At 40.8% G+C, this 25,153-nt stretch overlaps 1 protein-coding gene across 2 annotated transcripts in view; it reads right to left on the reverse strand.

Moving 5' to 3' along the window:
• ARHGAP31 (Rho GTPase activating protein 31) overlaps positions 1–25,153 on the reverse strand; it is an 89,024-nt gene that overhangs the window by 31,573 nt on the left and 32,298 nt on the right. For both annotated transcript variants that reach the window (XM_036218497.1, XM_016140131.2), the window contains exons 2-3: positions 3,062–3,164; positions 625–769 (exon numbers count right to left, since the gene is read on the reverse strand). In XM_036218497.1, coding sequence (XP_036074390.1) covers positions 625–769; positions 3,062–3,164 — 248 coding nt within the window. The remainder of the gene's footprint in view (positions 1–624; positions 770–3,061; positions 3,165–25,153) is intronic.

The following is a 25,153-nucleotide window of genomic DNA, read 5'->3' on the forward strand; positions in this document are numbered from 1 at the left end:
TTTTAAACATTTAGTCTCCGTTCTACTTTTCCTATGGGTGCCCCATTTGGTGACCACACAGCTGTTATTTAGGTGTTCTGCTCTTGCATCCTCCACCAACTCGACTCATGGGCCTATCCTGCACTCTCTCCCGTTTGTTTCACCAGACTCCTTTCCCTCCCCAGCTCTCTGACCTCTCTCTCCGCTTCTGTTTGTTTTCTCTCCCTTCTCTGCCCACCCACCTCTTTCCAACAGAGGAGGAAGAGCTTGAAACAAGCGAACTAGCAGTGGGTATAGCATCTAGAGTTTCAGGTGCCTGTCCTGCTGTGCATCCTTGGACCAGTCATTTCTCTTCTCTGGTTCTTAGCTTCCTCCCTCTGCAGTGAGGTACACTGGGTTAAATAAACCTGGAGATAATTTAATCCAGCTCTTAAAACAAACAAACATGATTTTGAAAAATTAAGAAAGGAAAAATTTAACAAACGGTCCCACTACCCTACTTTCCTCACTATATCATTCTTTTTCCATCACCATGCTAAGATAATGTCAACCATCTGGCGAGTATTACTGTTATTTTAGTGCTGAAACTCCTTGGCCCATCCATGCATCCCACTCAGTAACCATAATGGAAATCCAAACACTTACCGTGAATTTCTCATAGAGCTCATAAGTCAGGAGGGGGTTGGGCAGCTCCCTAAAGTAGAGCTTGCAGAGTGAGCCCACACAGTGGATGTCCTGGAGATACACTTCCCTTGTCAGATCTGGACATTGATCTGAGCCAAACTCTTGCCTGAAACAACACAGACAGAGACATAACAATCCCAGCAACATGTGTTCCATGTCAGCACTGCTCGGCTGCTTAGGGGTAAAAAGACCCTAAACTGCTGATTTGACTATATTTTTGACCTTGATTCGGAAAGACCTTCTTCTATTCCAGGCACAAGGAAGCTGTGAGAAGACTTCCACTTCAGGCCTGGATCTTCCCTGTCAAAGCAGCTGTAATTTAGAAAGACATAATGCTCATTTACAAAAGGATTTCTCACGGCATTTTGTCTACAGTCTCAGAAATAGTGGGGAAACATGAAAACAATTTGCCAAAAAAAGCTGTTGAGATTTTAGTTTTTCCAAAAGATTGTTCTAAATGAAATTCTCCTTCTTGGTAGAAAAACCTAAACCAGGGTGAGTCAGATTATTATCATTCATCTCCATATATTCATGTCAACAAACTTCTTTCATCTGGAGACTCAAATCTAAGGTTTGAGAACTTTAACCAGTAGTAATTTCTTTGATGCTGAATGGAACCTTCTAGGCTGCTTACAGACTTCCACAGGACTCACCTGAGCTTATAAATACCTTCTTAAGCAATCTATAGCAGGGTGTTTGAGAACATCATTAGATTTCAGGTCTCGTTTCTAAAACATTTCCTAACTAGATTACGTGAATATACTGCCTCAACATTAAAAACTAAAAGTCCTTTTTAAAAAATGATGAATTTGAGCTTGAATACAGAAGAGAAGTTGGCTTCTAGATAGTATTCATTTGGTTAACCAAGTAATGACAAAGTCGATGGGACTCCCAGTGCTGGCATTTCAAAACACCTCACTCATTTTTCTGTAGTCTGTTTCTGTCCCTTTAATAAGCGATAAGGAAACCCCTGATGCTGTCAGAACCCGAAAGGAACTGACAGCAGTTTTCTTAAAAAGGAAACCACACAATGGCCTCATAAATTTATAGGTATGTGTTCTTCTAATAGGGCAAAACGTGAACAATCTAGAGCTTACTCATTTAGTTAGCCAAAAATTTCTCTTGTCCAGGCTAAGATCAGTCCTCAAATAAAAAATAATTGGCTATCACCCAAGTCACCCACATGTCCTTCCATGATATAAAGTATTGTGTAGTATTTTTCAGAGCTAAGAGTAAATCATTAAAAGGTATTATTTGCTGTTGAAACTCTAAAAAATGTCACACTAGTAAATTAGTGAAATTATATAGGCACACAGATCCATTAAAATCTATGGCTGCAATAAACCAGTTATTTTTTTTTAACAGCCATCTCTTCTCCAGGAGTAAAAAAAGATGCTTTATTTCTTTGATATAATTTTATTAAAATTGAGATTTGATGGAGAAGAAAACCAAATAGGAGGAAGAAGACCAAAAATGAATTACCTGATCAATCTATTAAATTTTTCATACTAATCTGTAACAAAAATGTTATTATTTTAAAGGTCCACATTTATAACTAAAAATATAATAAATATTTTAAAATAACACCTGATAAAGTATGTTCTTATTCGTGTTAAAGAACAGTATTCAAAATACAAGACTTATTACTTTAGTCATAGAACAGCATAATATATATTATATATATATAGTGTATATGCTCTGTACACTATATATATTCTCTATGTATACTTTCTATGTTCCCTTTTTATATATATAATACATAAAAAATATATACACACATATCTATGTTTTGTGTGAAGGCTATTGTCCTCTAAATTCAATGTGATAGAAATTTCTTCCAAAAAATTCTGGGATAAATTTTAGAATTGCTTAGGATAAATACATCAAATAGAAAATCATTCATCTATTGATAATTTAAAAAATACCAGCATCAAGTGGACAATCATGCACACTTGTGAGTTCTTGGCCAGATAAAATATCAAATGTTAAATGCGTGCCAACAGAAAAACACTTCCATCTCCAAATTCTGAACACTGTGTAACGAGACCTAACTGAGCTGTGGGTGAGCAAATGAATAAATAATAAATTATGTTTCTCTAACTTGTAATTAAAATTATTTCAGTTCAGTCAAATCCACCGAAGGAGGATAAATCTGGTGCAAAACAAAGAAACAGATTAAGAGCCCTCAGGAGCTTTTGTTGGAAAGAATTACATCAGACTAGAGAACTTCCTGATTAGATTAAGAACAGGCATCTGAAAACATCAGAACTTGATCTTCTGCCCTACCACTCTTCTTTCAATCCTCTCGGATTTTTAATATCCCTAACACCTGTGGACAGAGATATGGACAGAGAAATAATCATAGGATAATTATTTGGGGGCTATTCTTTTAGCTTACCTTAGCCGTTGTATGTTTGAGGTGACTCCCGAAAGCCGATAAATTCCATCCACAATGCCATGAGTCTCTATAAATTCTGCACAGCTCTTCAATACATATGGAACTATGAAAAAGAAAAGAAAAAACGGTAAAATATTAGATATAAGTCTGACTTACAGATACCCTTTTAAAACTCCAGATAACTTCAATGAGAATCAGGTATGGAACACATATGTTACAAGTGGAAACAATTACTTGTAAACAATAGATGATATTTTTTGTATTTTTTTTAAAAACATGGGGTTTTGTTAGAGTTCAGAAAACTTATGTTTTAAGCGTTGGATTTTTTTTTAAAGAATTTGAAAAATATGCAAACACTTAGATTTTGAAACCAGCAGTGACCTTGGAAATCCCACAATTCAATCCCCTCATTTCGCTGGTTCTCCAAGTGTGGTCTCCTGACCAGCAACATCAGCATCTCCTGGGACGTTGTTGGGAATGCAGGTTCTTAGGCACTACTCTAGAAATTAGAAATTCTGGAAGTGGGGCCCAGCAACCAGTGTTTTAAAAAAGCTTCTAGGTGACTGGAAATGAAATTGGAGAACTACTCCCTATTCTACACATGAAGAAACCAAGGTGCAGGTAAATTTACTAACCTCACTCAAGGTTACTTCCTGCTTATGAAAAGAATTAACACATGGAAAAAAGCTTATGATCTAGGTGGGTAAAGAAAAAAACAAGACACAAAATTAAATACACATTGTGAATTCAGATATGTAAAAAAAGAATTACAAAGAGAAAAAGACTGAAAGAATATTTGCCAGAATGTTAAAAGTGATTTACGGTTCAAGTGTTAAAGTGTTGTTGTTGTTGTTTTTTAAAGAAAGAACCACCCCACCCTGCCACCGCCACCACCAATGGGTCAATCTGGTCAATGATTGAATTGACCACATAAAAGAGACCAACACAGACCCTTGAATTCCTGCCAGCCCAGACATTCAGTGTTTGGGTAGAAGAGTCTGGCTATGCTGACTTTTTCTTGAGGCCGACACTGATCAGCCCAGCTAGTTCAGTGACCCAGAATGACAGCCATAAGCCTCCTAGATGTCATAGAGTGACAAGTCACTTGCCACTTTGGTCCTTGGGTCTAGCCACCTAAGGTCCTTCCGTGAGAGTGCTGTCAGTGGTGGCTTGGTATGAACTACCCAAGCCTCAGGCGCTAAGGTCTTCAGGCATAGAGGTGGTGTGGGAACTCCATGAACCAGTGCTTGAGCTAGCACTGTGCTCACTCCCCCAAAATATACCCAATCCACTAATGCTTTAGGTTAGACTAATGCTATTCCATTAATGCTAATCCATCGACCCATTAATGGTCAGTTAATCCTTATGATTATGCTTGCACACAAATTCCAAACTGGGCTGCACACAAATTCCAAACTGGGCTGTACCTTTACACGGGTAGACACCAGGTGTTCAGATTCAACATTCTTCCTGGATTTGTTATTACAATACTCTCTAAACGACTCCCCTACCATTTCCTTCAACTGCTAACTATAATTTTAAGTGCTCAGTAACATTCGTCATACTTAAAGTATTCTGCCCATCTTTCAAAGGCTGTGTTCCCCTAGAACCATTCCCCTTTAGGACACAAGCAAATTTTGCCCCTGTCCTTCATGACTGGAACTGGCTTCTTAGTTGTTCCAGGTGGGAAGGTGCAGGGAATGGACTTGGGATTGGAAATATTGAGACCAGAGACCACGAGGATGGATCTACTCCCTGTAAGTGAATGTAAGCGGGGAGCGGGGTGCGGTGGAGGAGGGGATGTGAGAGTTGGCAGGAATCCAGAGCCTCTGCCTGGCTTCAACCGGAAAAGCTACACTTTGATGTTTTATAACATAGGGTTCTTAGTTAGATTTTTGTCTCCTACCATCATGCCTGTAAATAAGACAAATAAATAAATGAGCAAGCAAGCAAACAGTTCCAACGTCTAAAAAAGAGTTTGTTTGTTTGTTTTTTTAATCCCTGTCATGCATAATAACAGTCAACTCTTTCCATACCACACCGAGCTGTTGTTCTGTAACCTGCCATTTGTGGTCTACAGTTGAGAGCACAGATTTGAATGCCAAATTGCCTTTGTAATCTTGGGCAAAATATGTAATAACTCTGTTCCTCAGTTTTCGCTTCTGTAAAATGCAGATAAGTGATATTAACCACATAGCTAAGATTGAAGTAATACCTATAAACACTCAGCACAGACCTTGGCATATAACAAGTATTCTACGATGACAGTTATTGCTTCTATTTGAAGCTTATCTATGATGTAAATTTATAATTTGTGAGATGCAATCTTGGTGAAAACAGTTTGTCTCCTCCCATCTAATGGGTGACTGGGGTAGAGGTGACCAACCTCTTACCAGTCAAAACTCTACCTTACTCTTCAGAATGGCTTTAGTAGCCTTGTTTGGTTAAACGTTTCTATTCAAAGGTAATTTTGCTCACCAGAGGTCTCCTTTTATGCATTTAGGTGTATCTTTATAACACAACAACAGCAGGACCCAAGAGTGTATGGATTTTGAGTTGGCAGTCCTGGAGCTGCACTTGGCCTAGGTGTGTTCCACAGTGTGCTTCTGTACCAGGTATATGGCTGTTGTGCAGTGCAGGGCACAAGTGGACTTAAGAGGGTTGAGCATTCCCAAGGAGTTCTCAAAGACAAAAGTCTTGGACTGTAAAGGCCTTTATAAAGAACACTCCACGAAAGAGGCAGTGCAGGGTCACCAACCTGTCCCATCCTGTTCTCAGACAGGGACAGCCCATTACCATAGCTCTCAGCTGCAGCCCCTCAGTCTCTGTTTGTTTTAAAGGTGGGCAAAACAAATTCCCGGATGAAGCCTCAGCCTTAAATTTATTCTGGCTTTGGTACAGAGGCACCAGAACCTCTCGTCCAAGACTCTGTTTAAACAGCAGGCAGTATTAAAACAACCCAAGGGAAGAGGCCATGGTCACAGTCCCCAAGGAGCATTAGCTTTCCTGGATTCTTGTCTCAGGCTGAGTGGAAGGGGTAGGAATTCTCCATCACACTCAGTAAATGGGAAAGGATCCCATTAACTTAATCTCTGTTAATCATCCAGCTCTAGAGCCCAGAGCAGTGGTTCTCAGACTGTGGTCCCCAAGCCAGGTTCAGCAGCAGCTGCAGCCCCCAGGTGATTCTGACACACACCAAAGCTGAAGGACCACTAGTCTAGACCAGAGCTTCTCATACTTCGATGTTCACACAAATTACTGGGATCTTGTTAACATGCAGATACTGATGGTAGGGAGAGGGGAGGGATGTCAAGAATTTGAACTTAAATTTCCAGGTGATTAGGGATACTGCCAATATGCAGCCCATACTTTGGGTAGCAGGGGGTCTAAAGGTAATACTGGTGTTGCAGGAATTACTACTAAGAGTTTAGTAAAGTCTCAGAATTCTTTAGACTATTATCCCTGGGGTGTGACCAAAATGGGGACACCCTAGGATTCTGAACAGGGTAGAAGCTTGATACAAAATAGCTGAGTAGTTGCAGATGGAAAGAAATCCTCCATTGTCGACTAGGCATGGGGAATGATGTCAGGGTCAGAGTCACAGAGCTGGTTCTGTTGGAGTTATCATGGACCCAAAGAACTTGAAGTCTCCTCCTACAGAGATACACACAGTTGCTGATCATGATATAATATTATAACTTAGTTGAATTGTTTCACTGATGGTTCTCTGAGTCCCTCTTTTGTTTTGTTTTTTTTCCTGGATCGGTGATTTTAAACATTAAATTATAATCTGAGCACAAAATAAATCTTGAGGTCATTTCTGGTGGAAAAGAAAACCTTGCCTTAGATTTATGCTTTACAGTTTACAAAATATTTTAAAATCCTTTGTCTCATTTGATCCAAAGTGGCACAACTAAAAGCTATTTTATACTTATAGATAGTGTGGGGATGTTTCTCTCCTCAATTTCTAACCTCTTCAAGGGTTTAGTGCAGAAAAGGCCAGCAGTCCAATCATTTCTCTGAGTTCCCCCACAAGCAATGTCTGCTAAACTGCCCCAGTTCTTCTCTGTGGCCAGGACCTGATCAGATCTAGACACAGAAATTGGAACAAGCGCAATTTTATTTGGTCAGTTATGTGGTCTTGGGAGCCAAATTCCCCTCCCTGGGTCCTGATCTTCAAAGTAACGTATAGTCCAGTATACACACAATGGAATACTATTCAGCGATAAAAAAGGCATGATATAGCATATGGGTGATAGAAATTAGGCTATAAAAGAGTACATAAGGTATGATTCCATTTATACAAAACTCTAGAAAATACAAACTAATTTATAGTGGAAGAAAGCAGGTAGGAACTGCAAAGAGCATAAGGAAAATTTTGGGTGTGATAGATACATTCATCATCTTAACTGAGGTGACAGAAAGGACCAAGAGCCATGGGTGGGTTAAGAAGAATTGACACTTGCCGGGAAATGAGCTGCTGCCCAGGGAAGACACCTTTTGAGAATCTGTAACTGCACAGGGGAGAGATGAGGATTTAAGAAGCTTTGCTGTGTTGTGAATGAGCCCGCTCTATGACAATTTTATTTTTTCAAGAAATGAAGTAAATATTTCAATTAGGTTTCCATTTTTGGTTTTCAACAGAGAACTTACCAGCATTTCCCCAGGGAATCTAAGTGGTGTCACAGCGACTTCCATATTTTCTCTCCCTCTCTGCTACTCCTGCTCTTTATTTCTGTCCCATCCTTTCTGTCCTGCAACTCCATCCCTTTTGTGCCATGCTCCACTCCAGCCTCTGAGTCTCAGCTTGCCTAGGGGTCGCTCTTTGATTGTTCTTCCTCCTCCCTGTCTTAACTTGTTTCTTACCCTCTTCCTCTGGGCATAATGTGGAATTAAAGAAAAGTGTGAAAGGTCGTAGTATTCATTTTCAAAAGTATAGCATTCTCTTTTCTTTTCCCAAAGGAAACATTTTTTAAATATGTTCAGGCTTTGACCTGTCCTTCTTGGAGAAAAGATTCTCTTTTTCTTTCTTTCTTTCTTTTTCTCTTTTGTTGTTAAATTTTAACCTTTCAAAAAACAGATATAGTTCGAATGCTGTAAAATTCACTGTTTTAAAGTACACAATTAAGTAGTTTTTAGTATGTTTACAGAGTTAAGCAACTATTACATTTCGGAACATTTTTATTACCCCAATTCCAGCACATTTTTATATGTACAAAGTTATTCATTGCAGTAATATTTGAAATAGCACAAGATTGTTCATTAATAGAAAGCTGCTCATATAAGTAATGGAATATCCACATAGTGGGATACTATATAATCATTAAAAAGAATGAGAACACTTTCATGTGTTAATACAGGATGGTCTCCAAGATATACAGTTAAGCAAAAAGAATAAGGTATAGAAAACCATAATGTTAGGCTACCATCTGTTTTTTAAAAAGGGAGAATAAAGGAATTGATACGCAATTCATTTGTATGCAATTCATTTGTACGTGCGTTAAATATCTGTGGAAGGATACATAAGAAAGGGATAACTTTTGTTGACTACAGGAAAAACATTTTGCAAACCACAAATCTGATAAGGTGTTGATATCCAAAACATAAAGAACTCATACAACTCAACAGCCAAAAAACAAATAATCCAATTTAAAAATGGGCAGAGAATCTGAATAGACATTTCTTCAAAGAAGACATACAAAAGCCAACAAGTAGTCATTATGGAGACTACCTCAACATCATAGTCATTATGGAGATCAAAATCACAGTGAGTTGTCACCTCATGCTTGTTAGAATGCCATGATCAAAAAGACAGGAGATAATAAATGCTGGCGTGGATGTGGAGAAAAGGGAACCCTTGTGCACTATTGGTGGGATTGTAAATTGGTACAGCCACTATGGAAGATGGTATGGAGAATCATCGAAAATTAAAAATAGAACTACCATATGACCCAGCTATTCCACTTCTGGGAAAATATCCAAAGAAAATTAAAAAACTAACTAGAAAAGATCTCTGCACCCTCCACCACCACCCTGTTCATTGCAGCATTATTTAGAATAGTCAAGCATGAAAACAACCTAAGCACCCATTGACAGGTTGGTGGATACAGAGGTTGTACATATTCATACCACTAAAAAATGAGAAAATTCTGTCATTTGGGGCAACATGGATGGACCTTAATGGCATTATGCTAAGTGAAGTAAGTCAGAGAAAGACAAATACTGTATGAAACCACTTATATGTGCGATCTTTAAAAAAACCTCATAGAAAAAGACTCATGGTTTTGTGGTTACCAGAAGAAGGAGGCAAAGGAGGGGGAGCTGAAGAAAGGTGAGCAAAAGGTACAAACTTCTAGTTACAGGATAAATGAATGCTAGGTGTATGATGCACCACGTAACTGTAGGTCAAACTGCTGTATGAGATATATGAAAATTGTTGAAAGAGTAAATCCTCCTAAGAATTCTCATCACAAGGAAAATAGATTATTTTCTTATTTTGCTTTCTCTTTTTATTGTATCTATATGAGATGATGAATGCTTCCTAAACTTACTATGTTAATCATTTCATAATGTATGTAAGTCAAACCATTCTTCTGTACATGCTAAACTCACATAGTGATGTACGTCAATTATATCTCAATAAAACTAGAAAAAAATTTTAAAGATTAAAAAATAAAAGAGATACACAAATATAAAGAGAACGGAGTGACAGTTTTCATTTTATGCCACCCTTCCCAATATCTTAAATGATAAAAAATGAAAATAGTAGTTACCTCTAGGTGGTAGAAAATTAATGATTTTTGCTTTTCTACATTTTTAATTTTGTTTTTCTAAATTTTTTGTAATGAGGATGTGGTACAAATAATTTTTCAAAGAAACAGGTTTTAGAAAAACAAATTTCATTAAAAAAAAAAAAAAAGCCAGAGGGCTTTCTGAAGTCAGTGAGGCAATTTCTAAATGTTTGTTGAAGTCCTTTTCAATGACCCTGTTGACTCCTTCTTGAATAGAGGTACTTGCGTAATCTGCTGGCCTGGTGCGGGCAAGGACTAATTCTGCTTTGCTCTGCTAGGCGAGGCTGCTGATGGCAGACTGCATCATGCAGTCCCCTCCCCTCCTCACTTACAGGGTCTCAGATACCAAATTAAGTCTGCCTTTTTTCTGGAGAAGTGGCCAGGTCCTCCCTCTTCTGGTTCTTACCCTAAATTCATCCCAGTTGGGCCCTTAGGTCTCTGCCATCTATACACCCACTCCTTCCCAATAGTGTATATTCTCTTTCTACCAAAGCAGATGTATGGAGGGCCTATGTAGCCCAAGTGTTTACAAAAAGGCGAATAAGAGCTTTGTTCTCAAGAAACCAAGAAGGGAATAGACAATTACTGTGCACCTGCTACGTGCCCACCCGGATGCTACACTTTAATCCGTTATTTGCACCCAATGCAATCCTCATAACCACTTTATGAGGGAGGTATTTACCCCTGCTTTATTTAAAGGAGGAAACTGAAGTGCATAGGTATTAAGTAACTTGGCCTGTATGAAAATGTCAAGCAAAATATGTGAAGGGCCCTGGAGAAGCATGAAAAATGTGATAGGAGTTCTTCTAAAGAGATTACCCACGGTGAGGGATGTCAGGCAGGGTTTACAGGTGTTGAACAAGAACAGGAAATTGAGGGTATTTATAGAGAGCCAAAATTATGAGGGGGACCATGGTAGAGAGTGCTGAGACAGGACCCTCACCCTGAAGGGCTCACAACATTGTGAGATAAGTGGATAAAAAAGGACAAATCGAAGTGATGCAATAAGAACTCTGATACTCTGATGTGATATGATATGATACATACTACAATAGCCTGGCATATAATAAAACACTTAGTAAGTGTCACCCACTGTCCACTGGGGCCAGGGCAAGGAATGGTATGAACAAGGTGGGAAAGCAAGAAATAATGTAGTAAATTCCAGGAATGCTGACTAGACCAGTCTGGGGAAAGAGAAGCATTCAGGTAAAGGGGGAAATCTTAATGACGGTCTAGGAAGATTTCATTCTTTCTTGATCTCTACTGCCAGAAAAATCTTTCTAAAACTCTACCTGGATGATACAGCTCCCCTTCTATGAAACAGTCAATGGCTCCCCACTGCCTGTAGAATGATGTCCAATCCAGGCAGCTCAAAGGCTGCCTCATCAGGGCTCACCCTGGAGTTCTTCCCTTCAGGGTAATAGTCCTTTCAGAAAGGTGGGCAGGGAGAGGGGATACCATGAGGGAAAGACTTACCACAAATATATCACCCCCAAAAGAAAAATAAGGTGCCCCTTGAGGGTCAGTGGAGAGGACCTCATGTCTTGTTGAAGGTGAAAAGGAGGTGAGAAGGCTTCCACTTCTCTAGCTATTGCCTAAAATTTCTTTAAGAAAGTTAAGTGCTTTTCAGACTCGGAGATAAGAGGCTAGTTGAGGGTGGTGAAATATCTGGGACCACATATCATCAGCGTTAATGAGCACGTGGAAGCAGCCTAGGAGGGCCTGACACAGGAGCTTCTGGGGGGATGTGTTTGGGGGAGGGAGGTGATTGTGGCCTCAAGGAAGGGCGGTACTGAATACAGAAAAAGGGTGGAGTGTGATAAGGTTTCAAACTCAGAAAACAAACCTCCCAAGAGCCCCCGCTTCATCTTGTACACAGGAACTGTGCCGGAGGATTTTGTCCCATTGCTGAAAACGGAGGCTGCCAAGCTTTGTATTATTTATAAAGACGTTTTTTTGGCTCATCTCTTCTACTGTCTTACTTTGTTCTCAGGGGATTTGTGGGGTAGACATCAGTCACTCCATGGGGCTGCTCACAGATGACAGAAAGATCTTTCACTTATCTCTCAGCATACTCCCAGGCCCAGTTTCTCAGCATCGGTTTCCTTTCCATTTCCAGCAAATCATATAAACCCTCAATTTAACTGCATAAAGACCACAGCTTGAATCACCTGATCAAGACTTTATTTCCTGGACAAGCAGCCCCTCTCTTTCTTGCCATCCTCTCTTTGGGATGGCACAGGTGGAGGCTCCTCCTCGGTAATAGATAAAGAGGATGACCACATATTATGCCTCTAGAAAGAGTGCCCCAGGAGAAGGGATGGGATTTAAGCAGGTTAATGAGAGAGAAACAGGGAGAATAAACCTGCTTCGTGAACTGTATGCTTCACTAACACCAATCATGTTAAGAATGAGGACAATGTAAGTTTTTTTTTTTCTCATTTGAGTGTGTCCAGGCCACTTATTTATTTATCTATTTGTTTGTTTGTTTGTTTGTTTTGCATGCCTAGTGCATGGTCATGGGTGCACTAATCAAATATTACGTGACATCTCGTGCTTAACAATCATTATTTCATCTAATTTTCACAATTCTGAAGTATAGGCATTACTATTCCTATTTTATAGATGGGAAACTAAGATTTAGTGTGGTTGGATAACTTAACCACAGCCAAACAGCTAATGGCAAAGCTGGGGTGTAATTACAAGTCTGTCTGAATCTCAAGTTCATGTACTTTCCAGTACATTTTATAAGCATAACCTCCACCCCAGGTAAACCGAGGCACATACCAGGTCTAGGGAATACCAGAAAGCAGTAGAAAGCAGATAATATTTCATGTCTAAGAGCAACCTGATAAGGGAGGACTTAAGACAAAAAGTTAAGAAACCTGAGTTTTAGGCCTGACCTTCAAAGACCTTTGAGAATACTGTTCTCTTTAAATCACCCCAGGCATCTTATAGGTAGTAGGTGCTGTATACATATCAAAGCAACAGGAACCAGCTGTGTGTCCTCCAGCTAAAACTAGCCACTCCCAACCTCATACTTTTCATATGTCCAAGGAGCAAGTTCCAGATCCAGATAATCATTAATGTTTCCTCAGGTCTAACATTCCATGACCTGTGAACCTCCTGGATGAAGCTGGGGAGGAGAAGCTGGGCTAGAAACTAAGAGGCTTCTGCAGTGTTCAGGTCCTCACTCCTACTGGTTCTGGTTTACATCTAGGTTTTCTAGAGCAAAAGAGTAACATTATTTTTTGTTAGTTCTGTTTTTGTTTCTCATTTGTATTGTTAATGATTCCCCAGATCATCCCGCCCATCTGAATAGAAATGTGTGTTAAATAAACTTCAATCTCAGAAGGTTTATACATATCTCCTTTGGTATGGCTAGACTCCTGTTAACCTCAGTGCTATTTTTATTATGGAGGTTGGAGTCCTCCAGGGACTTAGCTTTAAATGGTGCTAAGTTCATCTGAAGGTCCCCTGACTGATGTGACTATGCCCTGAGAGTAAGAAATATCTTCTCTTTCTTATTATACCTTCTTGTTTCTCAGGAAGCTCAGCTTCCTAATGGTTTCCAGACCTATGGCACCATGGATTCGTTTTCATTTCTGTGTGTGTGTGTGTGTGTGTGTGTGTGTGTGTGTGTGTGTGTGTGTGTGTGTTTTAAATCAATTTTGCTGATGAAAGATGAAGAGCATTTAGAAAAAGCAACTTCATTGGCGGCCCGCTAAACGGCCAGGTAGCCCTTATCAGCTCCTCCCTGCACACCCCTCCTCCCAGCATCCTTTCATTTCCTGCCCAATATTCCCGAGCCACAGGCAGCCATTGTTCCCAGAACAGCTTTGCTTGGAAGCCTGGGTACCGTGGCCTCCCAGTGCTTCCTGTTGTTACAAGGCCTCTTTTTCCTGATGAAAACAACAGCACTTCCCTGCTATATGTAACCCTTTTGGGGCAACTCATTTCTTCCATGAGCTTGTTAAGTGCTTGCAAATAGTGGGTACTCATTAACTTTATTTTATTTAACTTTCTTTCTTATTATGCAAGTACTACAAATAGAAAAAAATGTTAAATACAGCTGAGTAAAAGAAAAAGAAATCACCAAATCTCATCCCCCTCTATTAGCACTTAAAACCTCTTTGGTGTTCCTGTTTTATGACTATGCATCTATACCATATAATTTGCCTTGCGACCTGGGGCTTGAAGGGATGACTATGTCCCATGGTTGAAAAAAAGGCAGGGAGGGCTGCCTGGAAACCAGCCTCCTGGAGGTTCTCCTACATTGATGTGCAAAAGAGGATTTAAGTAGCATAATTTAAGGACATTTCCTTGTAGATTCTCAATGCTACCCCTGGAGAAACTCTGAAAAAGATCCTCTTTAAAAAGTTTTTTGAAAGGACTGGGGAGGAGCTCATGGAAGAAATGAACATAAAAGCGTTGGGGAGGTAGCAGAGTAGTTACATTCGAGACTTTTAGGGGTAGGAATCTCCTCAGTATGTGTCCCTGCTAGCTGCCAAAGTGAGCTTTCAAAAACACAGATCCGATTGTTTTTTGTCCCTTGCGAAGACCCGCAGTCCTCAGCAGGGCAGGCTGGGATCTTCGTAACACTACCCTCTCTAGTCCCATCCAATTTCCCACATTTCCCTTAAGACCATCCCCATGCCTTTGCACTCGCCTTCTCCTGATTAAAATGCACTCCCCCTCTCCTACCCAGATGCTCCTGCATCCTTCAGAACCCAACCCAGAAAGTCCTCTCTAGAGTTTTCCCTGCAACATCAAATAGAATAAATGATCCAAAACAGTATACTGAGCTCTGCTGTGTTGTCATGAATTCTGGACATTATTTTGCAAATTAAGATACCTTAATTTCTATGAGTTTTTTGTTTTGCGGTCCCAGGGAACATAGTTGCAGGATGTGACTGCAGAACATTTTAGAGACTAACACTCTCCCCTTCCCCAACTGTCTCTCAGAATCTCTGACCAAAAGATATGCTCCTGCAGAGACTTTGCCTTTACCTTTGCAGGTAAGGTATTATCTTTTCTGTAAAATTAAGGCAAAAATTAGTAGCAATCTCCGGTTTGTTAAAACAGTAAGGGATACTAATATTCGAGCTGTTATCTTGAGGCTTTCCAGCTCAAAAATTTCCTATTATTCTCTGAAATGTGTCCCATTAAGGACCAGCATTCATCCAGAGACAGCTCTTCCAATTACTGAACCAACTCACTCGTCTTACTCATAATCGTTATACCCCTGCTCTCAGTGCTGCCCTTAGAAATAATTTTCAACAGACGTACTTAGGATTAAGACTCAGTGATGAAGATGGCACAAAAGACTACTGTCAAATTTCTGGACATCTCCTTAGAGGAGAAGGAAGTCATAAATAGTATATAAAGAATGGAGACAACTAGAAAAGAAAATGCCTGTTTACCACTCAGACGCATTTGTTTCTAGAGTTATCAAACAGATCTCTTTAATGTCTAACTTTTGTTCTCCTCACCTTTTCTTTAACAGCTTCAGAATTAGAATTTTCTGCTGTTTGCTGTTAGCAATAGAAAATGTCAGCAGTCAGATCCCATCCAAGGGTGGCGCAGGGATGGGCAACTTTTAAATGGTAAGGCTCAGGTTCTGATCTCTTTTCTTAGGTACATGAAAGGGGTCAGGATGCTCTGGATACCAGAGGCCAGGAGTCCATTCTGGGAGCAACAGCCTAGATGAGGCTCTGACTGGAGACTGAGTCTTATTCAAGCTTGCACACAATGAGACCACTGCACAGTTTCCATAAAGAAAATGATGGCAAGAAATCGGTGTTTTCAAAGGTCTATCAGGATCAGTTATAGTAAGGAGAAACTAGACTGGAGTTGGAAACTAGAGGCAGGCATACCTTCTGGGAAAAATCCAGGCACTGTGTGACTCACTTCCAGTCACTTCCTCTGGGAAGCCATCCCTAATACCCAAAAGGAGGGAATACTTGTTACACAGTCTTAGAGCAACTAGCACACAATTCATACTTGAGTGGTTTTTGTTCTTGAATTTTTAAACATCTGCTTTTTGTTTCTATTCTGTAAATTCCATGTAGAGCTATGTCTGTCTTACTCAATGTATAAGACATGGCCCATGACCTCAGCTTACAGTCTACTAATTGTCCCGTGCTTCCAGCAATACCTAGAACGAGGCAGAGTGTATCCACAGAAAATAATTTACAGGAAAGGCTGTGCCAGATGTGTGGGCATCAACGGGAACCCCTGTTGGACGTGGCAAGTTAACATCATTTTAGCAAGGACCAGATTAGATGCAAAGTGTACCTTCGTCTACAGTGCTTTACCTCTTCCCAACTCCATATTTATCTTCTTCCCACCTACCCCATTCCTACCTCTAAGCATCTACTCTATATTTTTCCTGTTCCCTACTGGTTGATCAATCAGAATCCTAGAATTTCAGAATGTCAGAGTTGGAAGGGACCTTAAGATCACTTGTTGAACCTGCTTGACTCAGTGCCAGGAAACTAAGGCTATAGGAAGTTTGGTGACTAACCAGGGTTACCAGTTCCACAGTGGTAAAGCCCTGGAGTTGGAGGGAGACTAGGGAAATGGGGCAGGAGTGTTGAAATTGGTTAGCGTTTCCTTTCTTCCTAATTTTGAAGATTACAGTTTAATTGTCTGGTAGGCCTCTCTCTGCCCCAGACTAACTAACCCTTTGGTGTCAGAAGTAATTTAGGGTATTCAAACTTCAGCACATCCTTAGCAGTCAAACTGAATTAAGTATGTTTATTGGATTCCCCACATGTAAAACACCGTGCCAGACTTTTGGGCTTCAAAGAAGTTATCTTATAAGACACTGCCTATGACCTCAGCTTACAGTCTACTTAGTTCAATTACATGCAGTTAAATTGTGGTAGAACCAAAATGTCAGGAAGAACGCTTTCTTGTTCATTTACAGCTGTCAGGCAGGAGTTAGTTGGGTTTAATGATATCTTTCTGAAGAGAAAGGAAAGGGAGTCAGCTGCCAAAAGCTCTCTCTCCCCTTCTACAAATTTGCTTTCTCTTCTTGAAAAGCGAGTAGTTGATCCTCAGCAAGGAGGAGGGCTTTGTTTATTGTTTTAAAGACCTCATGATTCCTGTTTAAAGAGGGTGTAGGCTTGCAATGGATTGTTCCAGGCTTAAGTTCCCTGAAGAGACAGGCAAGTAGCCGGCTCTGAGGAAACACTCAGAGAGGCTTGGGGAGGAGAGGGGAGGGGTAACCCTGGGCTAGGGGCTCTGGTGGGAACAGAGGAAAGCAGGCCGGAGTTGGCTGAGGAGATGCAGGGACTTACTGGGCATATTAGTTCTACATGGAGGACAGAGTAGCCCCGGTGCCACAGGACCCAGTGGCGGGAAGCTGACTGGTCAGGACCCAGGTGATGTGACTGAGTCTCAGTCCTGGGGAATCTGAGACAACCTAGGGAGCACAACCTGGGCACCTGGATGTTCACATAAAAGGGGTGGGCAAGGGCTGACAAAGCCTTTCATGACTTTGTCTCGAGAGCAGACTTCACTCTGTTCATGTCCTATCAGCTCGGCTTGGAATCACTTGCTTAGTTCACTTAGTGAGGTTATTTTTCTAAGCCTCTCTCACCTGTCTCCCAAGCATCTAGGAAGAGGGACACATCAAGAAGAGAAAGAGGCCCCTGCCCTAGTCCTCTCCATTATTCACACTGGGCTCACGTCCCATCATCTTCACGAAGGTTTCCCAGATTCATTTGTCCATTAAGGATTTTCTGGCACTCACTCTACGCATGGGTACTGGGTGCTAGATGCCAAGGACACAATGGGAAGCAAAACAAGAGGCTCCATCTTGAGGAATCCGAGTCTACTGGGAGGGAATCCATCTAAATGAATCTCCTTCTCTACTGTTCCTGGCTCAGCGAACAAGTTCTGAAGCCATTCTGCCTAGATTCAAATCCTTCTACTGCTACTTTCTACCACTGAGACCTGGGCATGTCCCCTATAAGTCAATGCCATAATCCTGGTGTCCTGGGACAGTTCCAGTTTATGCCCATTCTATATAATTACAGATAGTAATCCCTTTCACTTAAAAATGTTTTCCCGTCTGGGTAAAAAATTATATGGTTACCTTACTCATAATGTTCAGTTTCCTTATTTATAAACTGGAGTTAATAATAAAATCTACCTCATAGGGTTGTTGTGAGATTTAAGCACAGGGAAATAGAGGATGTTCTTCTAATTCCCTTTCTGAGTGAGGCTGCTAGAGAAAACACACAGCACCTAGTTGTTTGAATTTCAGATACAAACGAATGATTTCTAGTATAAGTACGTCCCCAACATTGTATAGGAGGACATATATTAAAACATGACTTGCTGTTTACCTGAAATTCAAATTTAGTTGAGCGTCTTACATTTTACTTGCTAAACAGGGCAACCTTATTTCTGAGTTCATATCCCAGTCTTTGCTGCCCCCTGCTCCGCAGCAGTGCTCCCTTTAAACCTCATGCTCACAACAGCACAGCCACAAATATTCCGTCTATTTGCCCTGTGGGCCAACCTCAGGCCTAACCGTGGGGCACCCCTCACGATTTAGTTCCCTCCAACATGAGGAGGAGCTGAGAAACGCGTGGGGGCAGCAGCAGCAGGTCTGGATGTGTCAGGGAGCCAGGATTCTCACTGGGTCCGAGGCATCTGGATGTCCAGATAGTCCATGGACTCCCCTCCCCGTAGAGATAAGGGAAGCTATTTCCCCACGCAGTCTCTGGAAGAAGAGGGAAAGAGAGCACAAATGATGCCAGCCTTGACATCTAATCAGGGTTTCTTTGTCTTCGAAACCTGACTCTGCATATTCTCACCTCCTGGTGGTCCCTCTACTTGCTTACCAGGTATATTTTTAACTGTATGAGTGCATGGTTGGGCAAGTATATCTTTGCAGCACTCTTTTAAAAAAGGAGAGAGCAAGCTGGCTAAGGGTCTCTTTGAGTTTAGGGAGCTAAATTTTTGGAGTACCACCTCCCTCTGCTCCTCCATTTTCCTTTGAACACTTACTGCATGCCAGGCATTGGGCTAAGGTTCTCAAATATATTACTTTATTCAGTCCATTCAATCCTGCAAGCTAAGTATAGCTATCCTCATTTTAGAGGTTCAGTTTGCACATGGTGAAGCCAGTATTTAAGCTGAGTCTCTGTAATGCCAAATCCCACTCTTAACCAACCTACTTCTCTGCTCCTTTTTCAGAATTCACCCTGGCACCTACTAGGTGCTCAATAAAAACTTCCTGAATGAATGCATGATTGAATGTATAACTGAATGTATCTAGACCTAGGGAGCCACATTTAACCTCTGAAGACTCACCTGACAATGGTCATCAGGAGAATTATTTGTCATGATGTATCTATATATTTTTGAGTTTGAAAATGCATCAAAGTATATAATTTGTAATCAAATATTTCATGGCTACTAATTTCATTACAATATTTTGTTTATTTGTTTTTTTTTTTAATGAAGGTCCCAAGTTCTATAGATCTTGATGCTCTTACTTATATTTTGCATTTATTACAGTATTTGAGGGGAACATATTCTCTGTGTAATGCAGAATTTAGCTGGCTTTTTGGGAAATTATCTTTGTGGGATTCTCAAATCACTCTGACTGGTCCATGCCTTTGTAAGAACTGAAACATGCTCTGACCTTCAATTTTATGTGAACCAACAGTAAGCAATGGTCTCTGCATAGCTCTGAGTATTCCATTGAGAAATTTATTTTTCTTTTGATCTTGATGTACATTTGGTATTAATTTTTTTCTTGGTGTGTTTCCATTTACACATGAATGACCTCAGTCTGTTTTTAGCAGAGCACTGCTAGAGCTGGATAAAGATGAGGGCTTATGAACAGAAAAATCCTTGAAGCTGCTGGCCTAGGAGAGAACTCCTTGTTCAAAGCACATATAGTACATATTTCTGTTACACACACACACACACACACACACACACACACACACAGAGTCACAGAACATCAGGCTGTGAAACATAGAGGGTCTTTACTTTGAGGAATGTGACAATGAATATGAAAAAGTAAAACAATCACCAACATAAGAAAAGAGCAGTGGGGACCAGGTCAAGTACAAGCTGTGCTATGCGGGCTCTGGTATGGTTTAGATCAACATTCCAGGAGTGCCCGGAACTCCTAAGTCTCATGTCAGAAAGTGAGAGAACATCTGCGAGACCCCTAAGAGGTAGCAGGAATGTCTTGTGTACAGATTTCTGGTTGTTACAGTGATGGGTTTTTCAATGGAGATACGTGCTTGGACAAGCGTTAGCATATTTAAGAGAAGAGCAAGGAAGAATAATAAATAAGGGATTGTCTCAGATATTCTTGACCATATGGTCAACAAAATTAAACTGCTCCACAGAGAGAGTCGCTTAAATTCCTCCTGCAGACTGCAGCCTTGGTGCGTGTACAGAAACAGTATCTACACCCATGTTGAGAACTAGGCTGGGTACTTCACTTTGTGGGTTTTGATTTGATCTTCACAATACCATGTGTGGTAAGAATTATTATTCTAATTTCCAGAGAAGGAAACTGAGTCTTAAAGAAAGAGGCCCCTTGTCACATTACACAGCTGGTAAATGGCCCAGGCTCTATCCACCCCATGTAGCTGCTACTATTTGACTGCTATTTGGGTCAAATAGTGCAAATTTTTATAGACACTAGAGCTATTCTTTTATCTAATTAATGTCTAAAGTCATTAAGTCTTACTGAAATTACATGCAGCATTTGGGGACAATGCCTTTGGAGACCTTTGTGGTGCTCCAAATTTAGAGATATCGCTAGAGCATTTAATTTATACGATAAAATGAGAACAAGTCACCTTAAGAGATGGCCACTGGGGTGAACTAAGCTCTTTTGCTGGCTAAATTATTAATTTCTACACATCAGACTCTCGATGTATGCCATAAGTATGTGGCTCAGGAAAACTAGAGATGACCACATGACATGTATCTCACTGTGGTTTTAACTGGTATTTCCCTAGTGGCCAATGAGCGTGAACATCTTTTCATGTGCTCATCCATCTATCTATGTGTCCTCTTAAATGAAATGTCTGCTCACATCTTTGGCCCATTTTATAATTAGTCTCTTTGTTTTTTTTTGTTTTTTTTTACTGCTAAGGTTTAAAAGTTCTTTATATATTCTACATATTAATCCCTTGTCAGATATGTGGTTGGCAAATATTTTCTCCCCCTTTGTAGCTTGTCTTTTTACCTCTTAACTAGGGTCTTTTACAAAGAAGTTTTTAATTTTGATGAAGTCCACTTTATTAATTTTTCCTTTTATGAATCATGCTGTTAGTGTCAAGTCTTAGACTTCTTTGCCTAGTCCTAGATCACAAATCTAAAGGATCTTTAGATTTTTTTCTAAAAGTTTTATAGCTTTGCATTTTACTTTTAAGTCTACGATCCATTTTGAGTTAACTTTTTATAAGGTTTATTAGATTGAGGTTCATTTTTTGGCCTGTGGATACCCCATTGCTCCAACAGCATTTTTTTTTAAAGGCCATCCTTCCTACACTGCATTGCTTTTGTACCTTTGTGAAAAATCAGTTGGGTATATTAGTGTGGGGCTATTACTGGGTTCTCTATTCTGTCCCATTGGTCTATGTGTCTGTCTCTCTGCCGATACACTGTAGTTAGTACTAGGCCTTAATATTGGGTAGAAGGGTTCTTCCAATTTTCTTCTTCTTTGTTGAGATTGCTCTAGCTACATAAGGACCTGTGGCTTTCCACATAAATTTTAGAAGAAGTTTGTCTATGTATACAAAAATAAAAATAAACTGGCTGAGATTTTGATAGGGGTGACATTAAATCTACAAGTCCAATATATAGGGGGAAACTGACATCTTTCCTATGTCGAGTTTATAAGATCTTTTTGATTTGTTCTTTCTCCATTCCTGTAACTACCATCCAAAGGAGAACATCATTAGCTCATGTCTGAATTACCTGACCAACCTTGTAACTCGCCCTGTATTGTGGTCTTCTGTTGACCCCATTTATGCTGTATATTGCTGCCAAAATAATGCACCTCAAGCCCTTCTCCACAAAGTTCTCTTTTGAGAGTCCCAATGGCTTTCTACTCCAGCCCCGGGCCTAGGTTTACCCTCTTCTTCAAATTCCCCAAACTTCCACTTCTCATTCATTCTTGGTGTACCTAGGTAATTCATGACTGTGGACCCTTTCCTACTTTTTTGTGTGTTCTCCTCCTTCCTCACCCTTTTCCTCCTATATCCTTCTTCCCCTCACTTGCAATACTGCCAGCTCCACCTGAAGAGGACACAGGTTCCCAGGCCTACCCTGGCCTGGTCACTCATCCTTCCACTACTCCACCTAGCCCAGAGGAGTTTTTGTCTCCGCTTTGAGGGTCAAGGTTAGAAACCTGACTTGCCTTCTGGCAATGTCGTAAGTCAGAGATCCCCAACTGCCAGGCTGCAGACCGGTACTGGTTCATGGCCTGTCAGGAACCGGGCTGCATAGTAGGAGGCGAGCAGCAAGCCAGCCCATGAAGCTTCCTCTGTCTTTGCAGCCGCTTCCCAGCGCTAGCATCACCTCCTCAGCTCCATCTCAGATCGTCAGACATTAGATTCTCATAGGAGCACCGGTTCTTGGTGCCAAAAAGGTTGGAGATTGCTGTATACGGCACCCATAGTATTCCAAGTACTATTTTAAATGACTTTAATGTACATTATCTCCTATAATCCTTGCAATTTAAAAAAGCTAGACATTTTCTCAATTTTTATAGTGAAACTGAGCACAGGGAGGTTAAGTAACATTCTCCAAGTCACACAGCCAATAAGCGAAAGAGCTATGATACGAACCAAAGGTTTGTTTCCTATTCCAGTTCGGTATTACATTGGAAAGTAGACCACAATGAAATTATAGTTTCCACAGACTTTCGTTGGTTGGTCTGGGAGCCTAACCACCATTTTAGACTTTTTTTTTTTTCATGGGAAAAGGCATTTCAAATCCCAAGCCACCAATGTACAAGTATACTTCTGGAGCATAACTCATTTTTAATTTGGGGGCTGTTTCTATGGTCTCTCCACCAAAAGTTTCATCTTTATTGATTCCATTATAAACAGGTCAGCACCTAAAGGGAAGATTAAAAACAAAGGCTCTAGAGACAGGCATGGGCCTGTCATTTATTAAACGTAACCTTAAGCAAACTATTTAGCCTTTTTAACTTTCAGTTTTCTCCTCTGCAAAATGAGGGCAACATTATACATATAGGATTACTGTAAGAAATAAATAAAGCAGGCATATAAAGTGCCTAGTGCTGTGCTTGGTACAGAGTCCTTCTGCCAAATGTGCAATTTTGTTGTTTTAAGGGGGGAGTCAGGCTGACTACAATATAGAATATATCCCCAATGGCTAGGGATGACCCCTGTTTATTTTATTGTACTGGTGAAATTATTATTATTATTATTTTTTACTTTTAGAAACTTCATTTTCTGTTTAAGAGTATATGGAAGTTATTTGTAGAGACCCCTTCCACTTTTAAGGTGCCCTGATATGAATGATAAATTATATGGTCACCCTACCTGTACATGGCTGGCTGGCAGGGCCCACGAACTGTGACTTCAAGGGATGAGCTGAAGTTCTCTAATTATAGGAAAGTCTGGCCTTTGTCAAGAACCTCTCACCAGGGAGCTGAGAGCTACTGTTTGGATGTTTCCAGAAGCAGTCTGGGTTCCGCTGAGGGTCTGAAGCCAGGAAGACAGCTTGCAGGGATTAGGGAGCCCAGCCAAAGGAACCAACAGTCACGCAAGTGTCTGGTCAGCCAGAAGCCCTGCCAAAGAGCCGGGCCACAGGGCAGGAGCCAGGCCACGGGCTCGAGAGGGGGCCAGGATGGCAAGCCAAACAGGAGGCGAGGGTGAGCCAGGAGACGGGGTGTCAGGGACACTAGTAAGGGAGGTCAGCAAGATACCGGAAGGGCGATGGGTCTCGCAGTGCACAGGAGGGGTGCTGGGCAGCAGCCCATCCACTGGATCTGGCTCCATCCTTCCTCATCTTTAAAAGGGTTAAGGAATTGTCTAGGGCACATCCGGGTTGCATCCTCCATGATGCCACACGTGTGCCAGGGTTGACAAGTGACCCTGAGAAGACTGCTGGTGATAACAAGGACCAAACATCATGTGGACAGTGCTGTTTAAATCTCCCAAGGCCATGTTTCCTTCATCTGCCTGTGTCCATTTGTCACATTCAATATCAAGATTGGTATGGCAGCTTATTTCAATTTTACCTGAGTACGTGCTTAACTTCTCACTTAACTATCATAAAATACTTCTCATAAATGAGGTGTTATGATCAAAAGCCCTATTAGTCAAGAGGCACGCTGGCAAAAAGAAAGTCATAACAGGGTGGGAGCCAGAGCTAGGTTCTCTCCTGGTTCTGCTTCTTTGTGACTCTGAATTTTGAGATAAGTCACTTCACCTCCCCGGGCTCTTTTTCCTCAACTATCAATGACAATAATAATTGTCGTGAGGGTAAACAGATAGTACACCTATGCAAGCATGACAGACTTTGGAGTGCTATAGGAATATAATCTAGATAATGGTTCCAAGAAAATAATAAAATAGTAGTATTTTCTAAAACAAACATCATTTCTATTAAGAAAGAAGCTCAGAAAAGTAACATTATATTTTTAAAATAAGATTAGCTGGGGTAAATGTAACAAACAAATTCTAATATATTAGAATCAGGACAATCTCGGACTCTATAAGAAAGGCTCCTGACATGCTCCTTGAACACGTTAGTGGGAGTTGCTAACCTCACCTCTTTTGAAGAAGGAAGAACCACCTTTTTCCGCCCAACCACCACTCCTGATTCGAGCCAGAATGCTGAGGTGGACAGTGTTTCCAGCAGACGGAACAACCAGCACCTTCCATCAAGGCAGCGCAGTGTTATAGAAGAAGTGTGGGCTCTGGAATCCGACGAGCCCGGGCTCTTTTCCAAGCCAGCTCTAACTACTTCCCTGTGACTTTTGGCAAGTTATTCAACCTCACTGAGGCTCAGTGCTCTCACCTAGAAAATGAATATCAAGTTGCTATGATGACTGAATTTAAAGCACATCTGCCACACTTCAAGTATAATACCTGATACAGAAGAGGGGACTAGTAAATGGAGTTTCTCACTGTCACCATGAAAGCACTTTGTCCTTGGTGTTGCACGGGCAGGAAGTCAGGGACAAACAGCATGGCAATTGCTGCAACTAGTCAATTTGAATGAGTAGTGAGACCAGGCTGCCAAGAAAGCGAACCCAGCCCAGGCCTCGTGA

The sequence above is a fragment of the Rousettus aegyptiacus genome, unplaced genomic scaffold (genome assembly GCF_014176215.1).
Source record: "Rousettus aegyptiacus isolate mRouAeg1 unplaced genomic scaffold, mRouAeg1.p scaffold_m13_p_4, whole genome shotgun sequence".
NCBI lineage: Eukaryota > Metazoa > Chordata > Mammalia > Chiroptera > Pteropodidae > Rousettus > Rousettus aegyptiacus.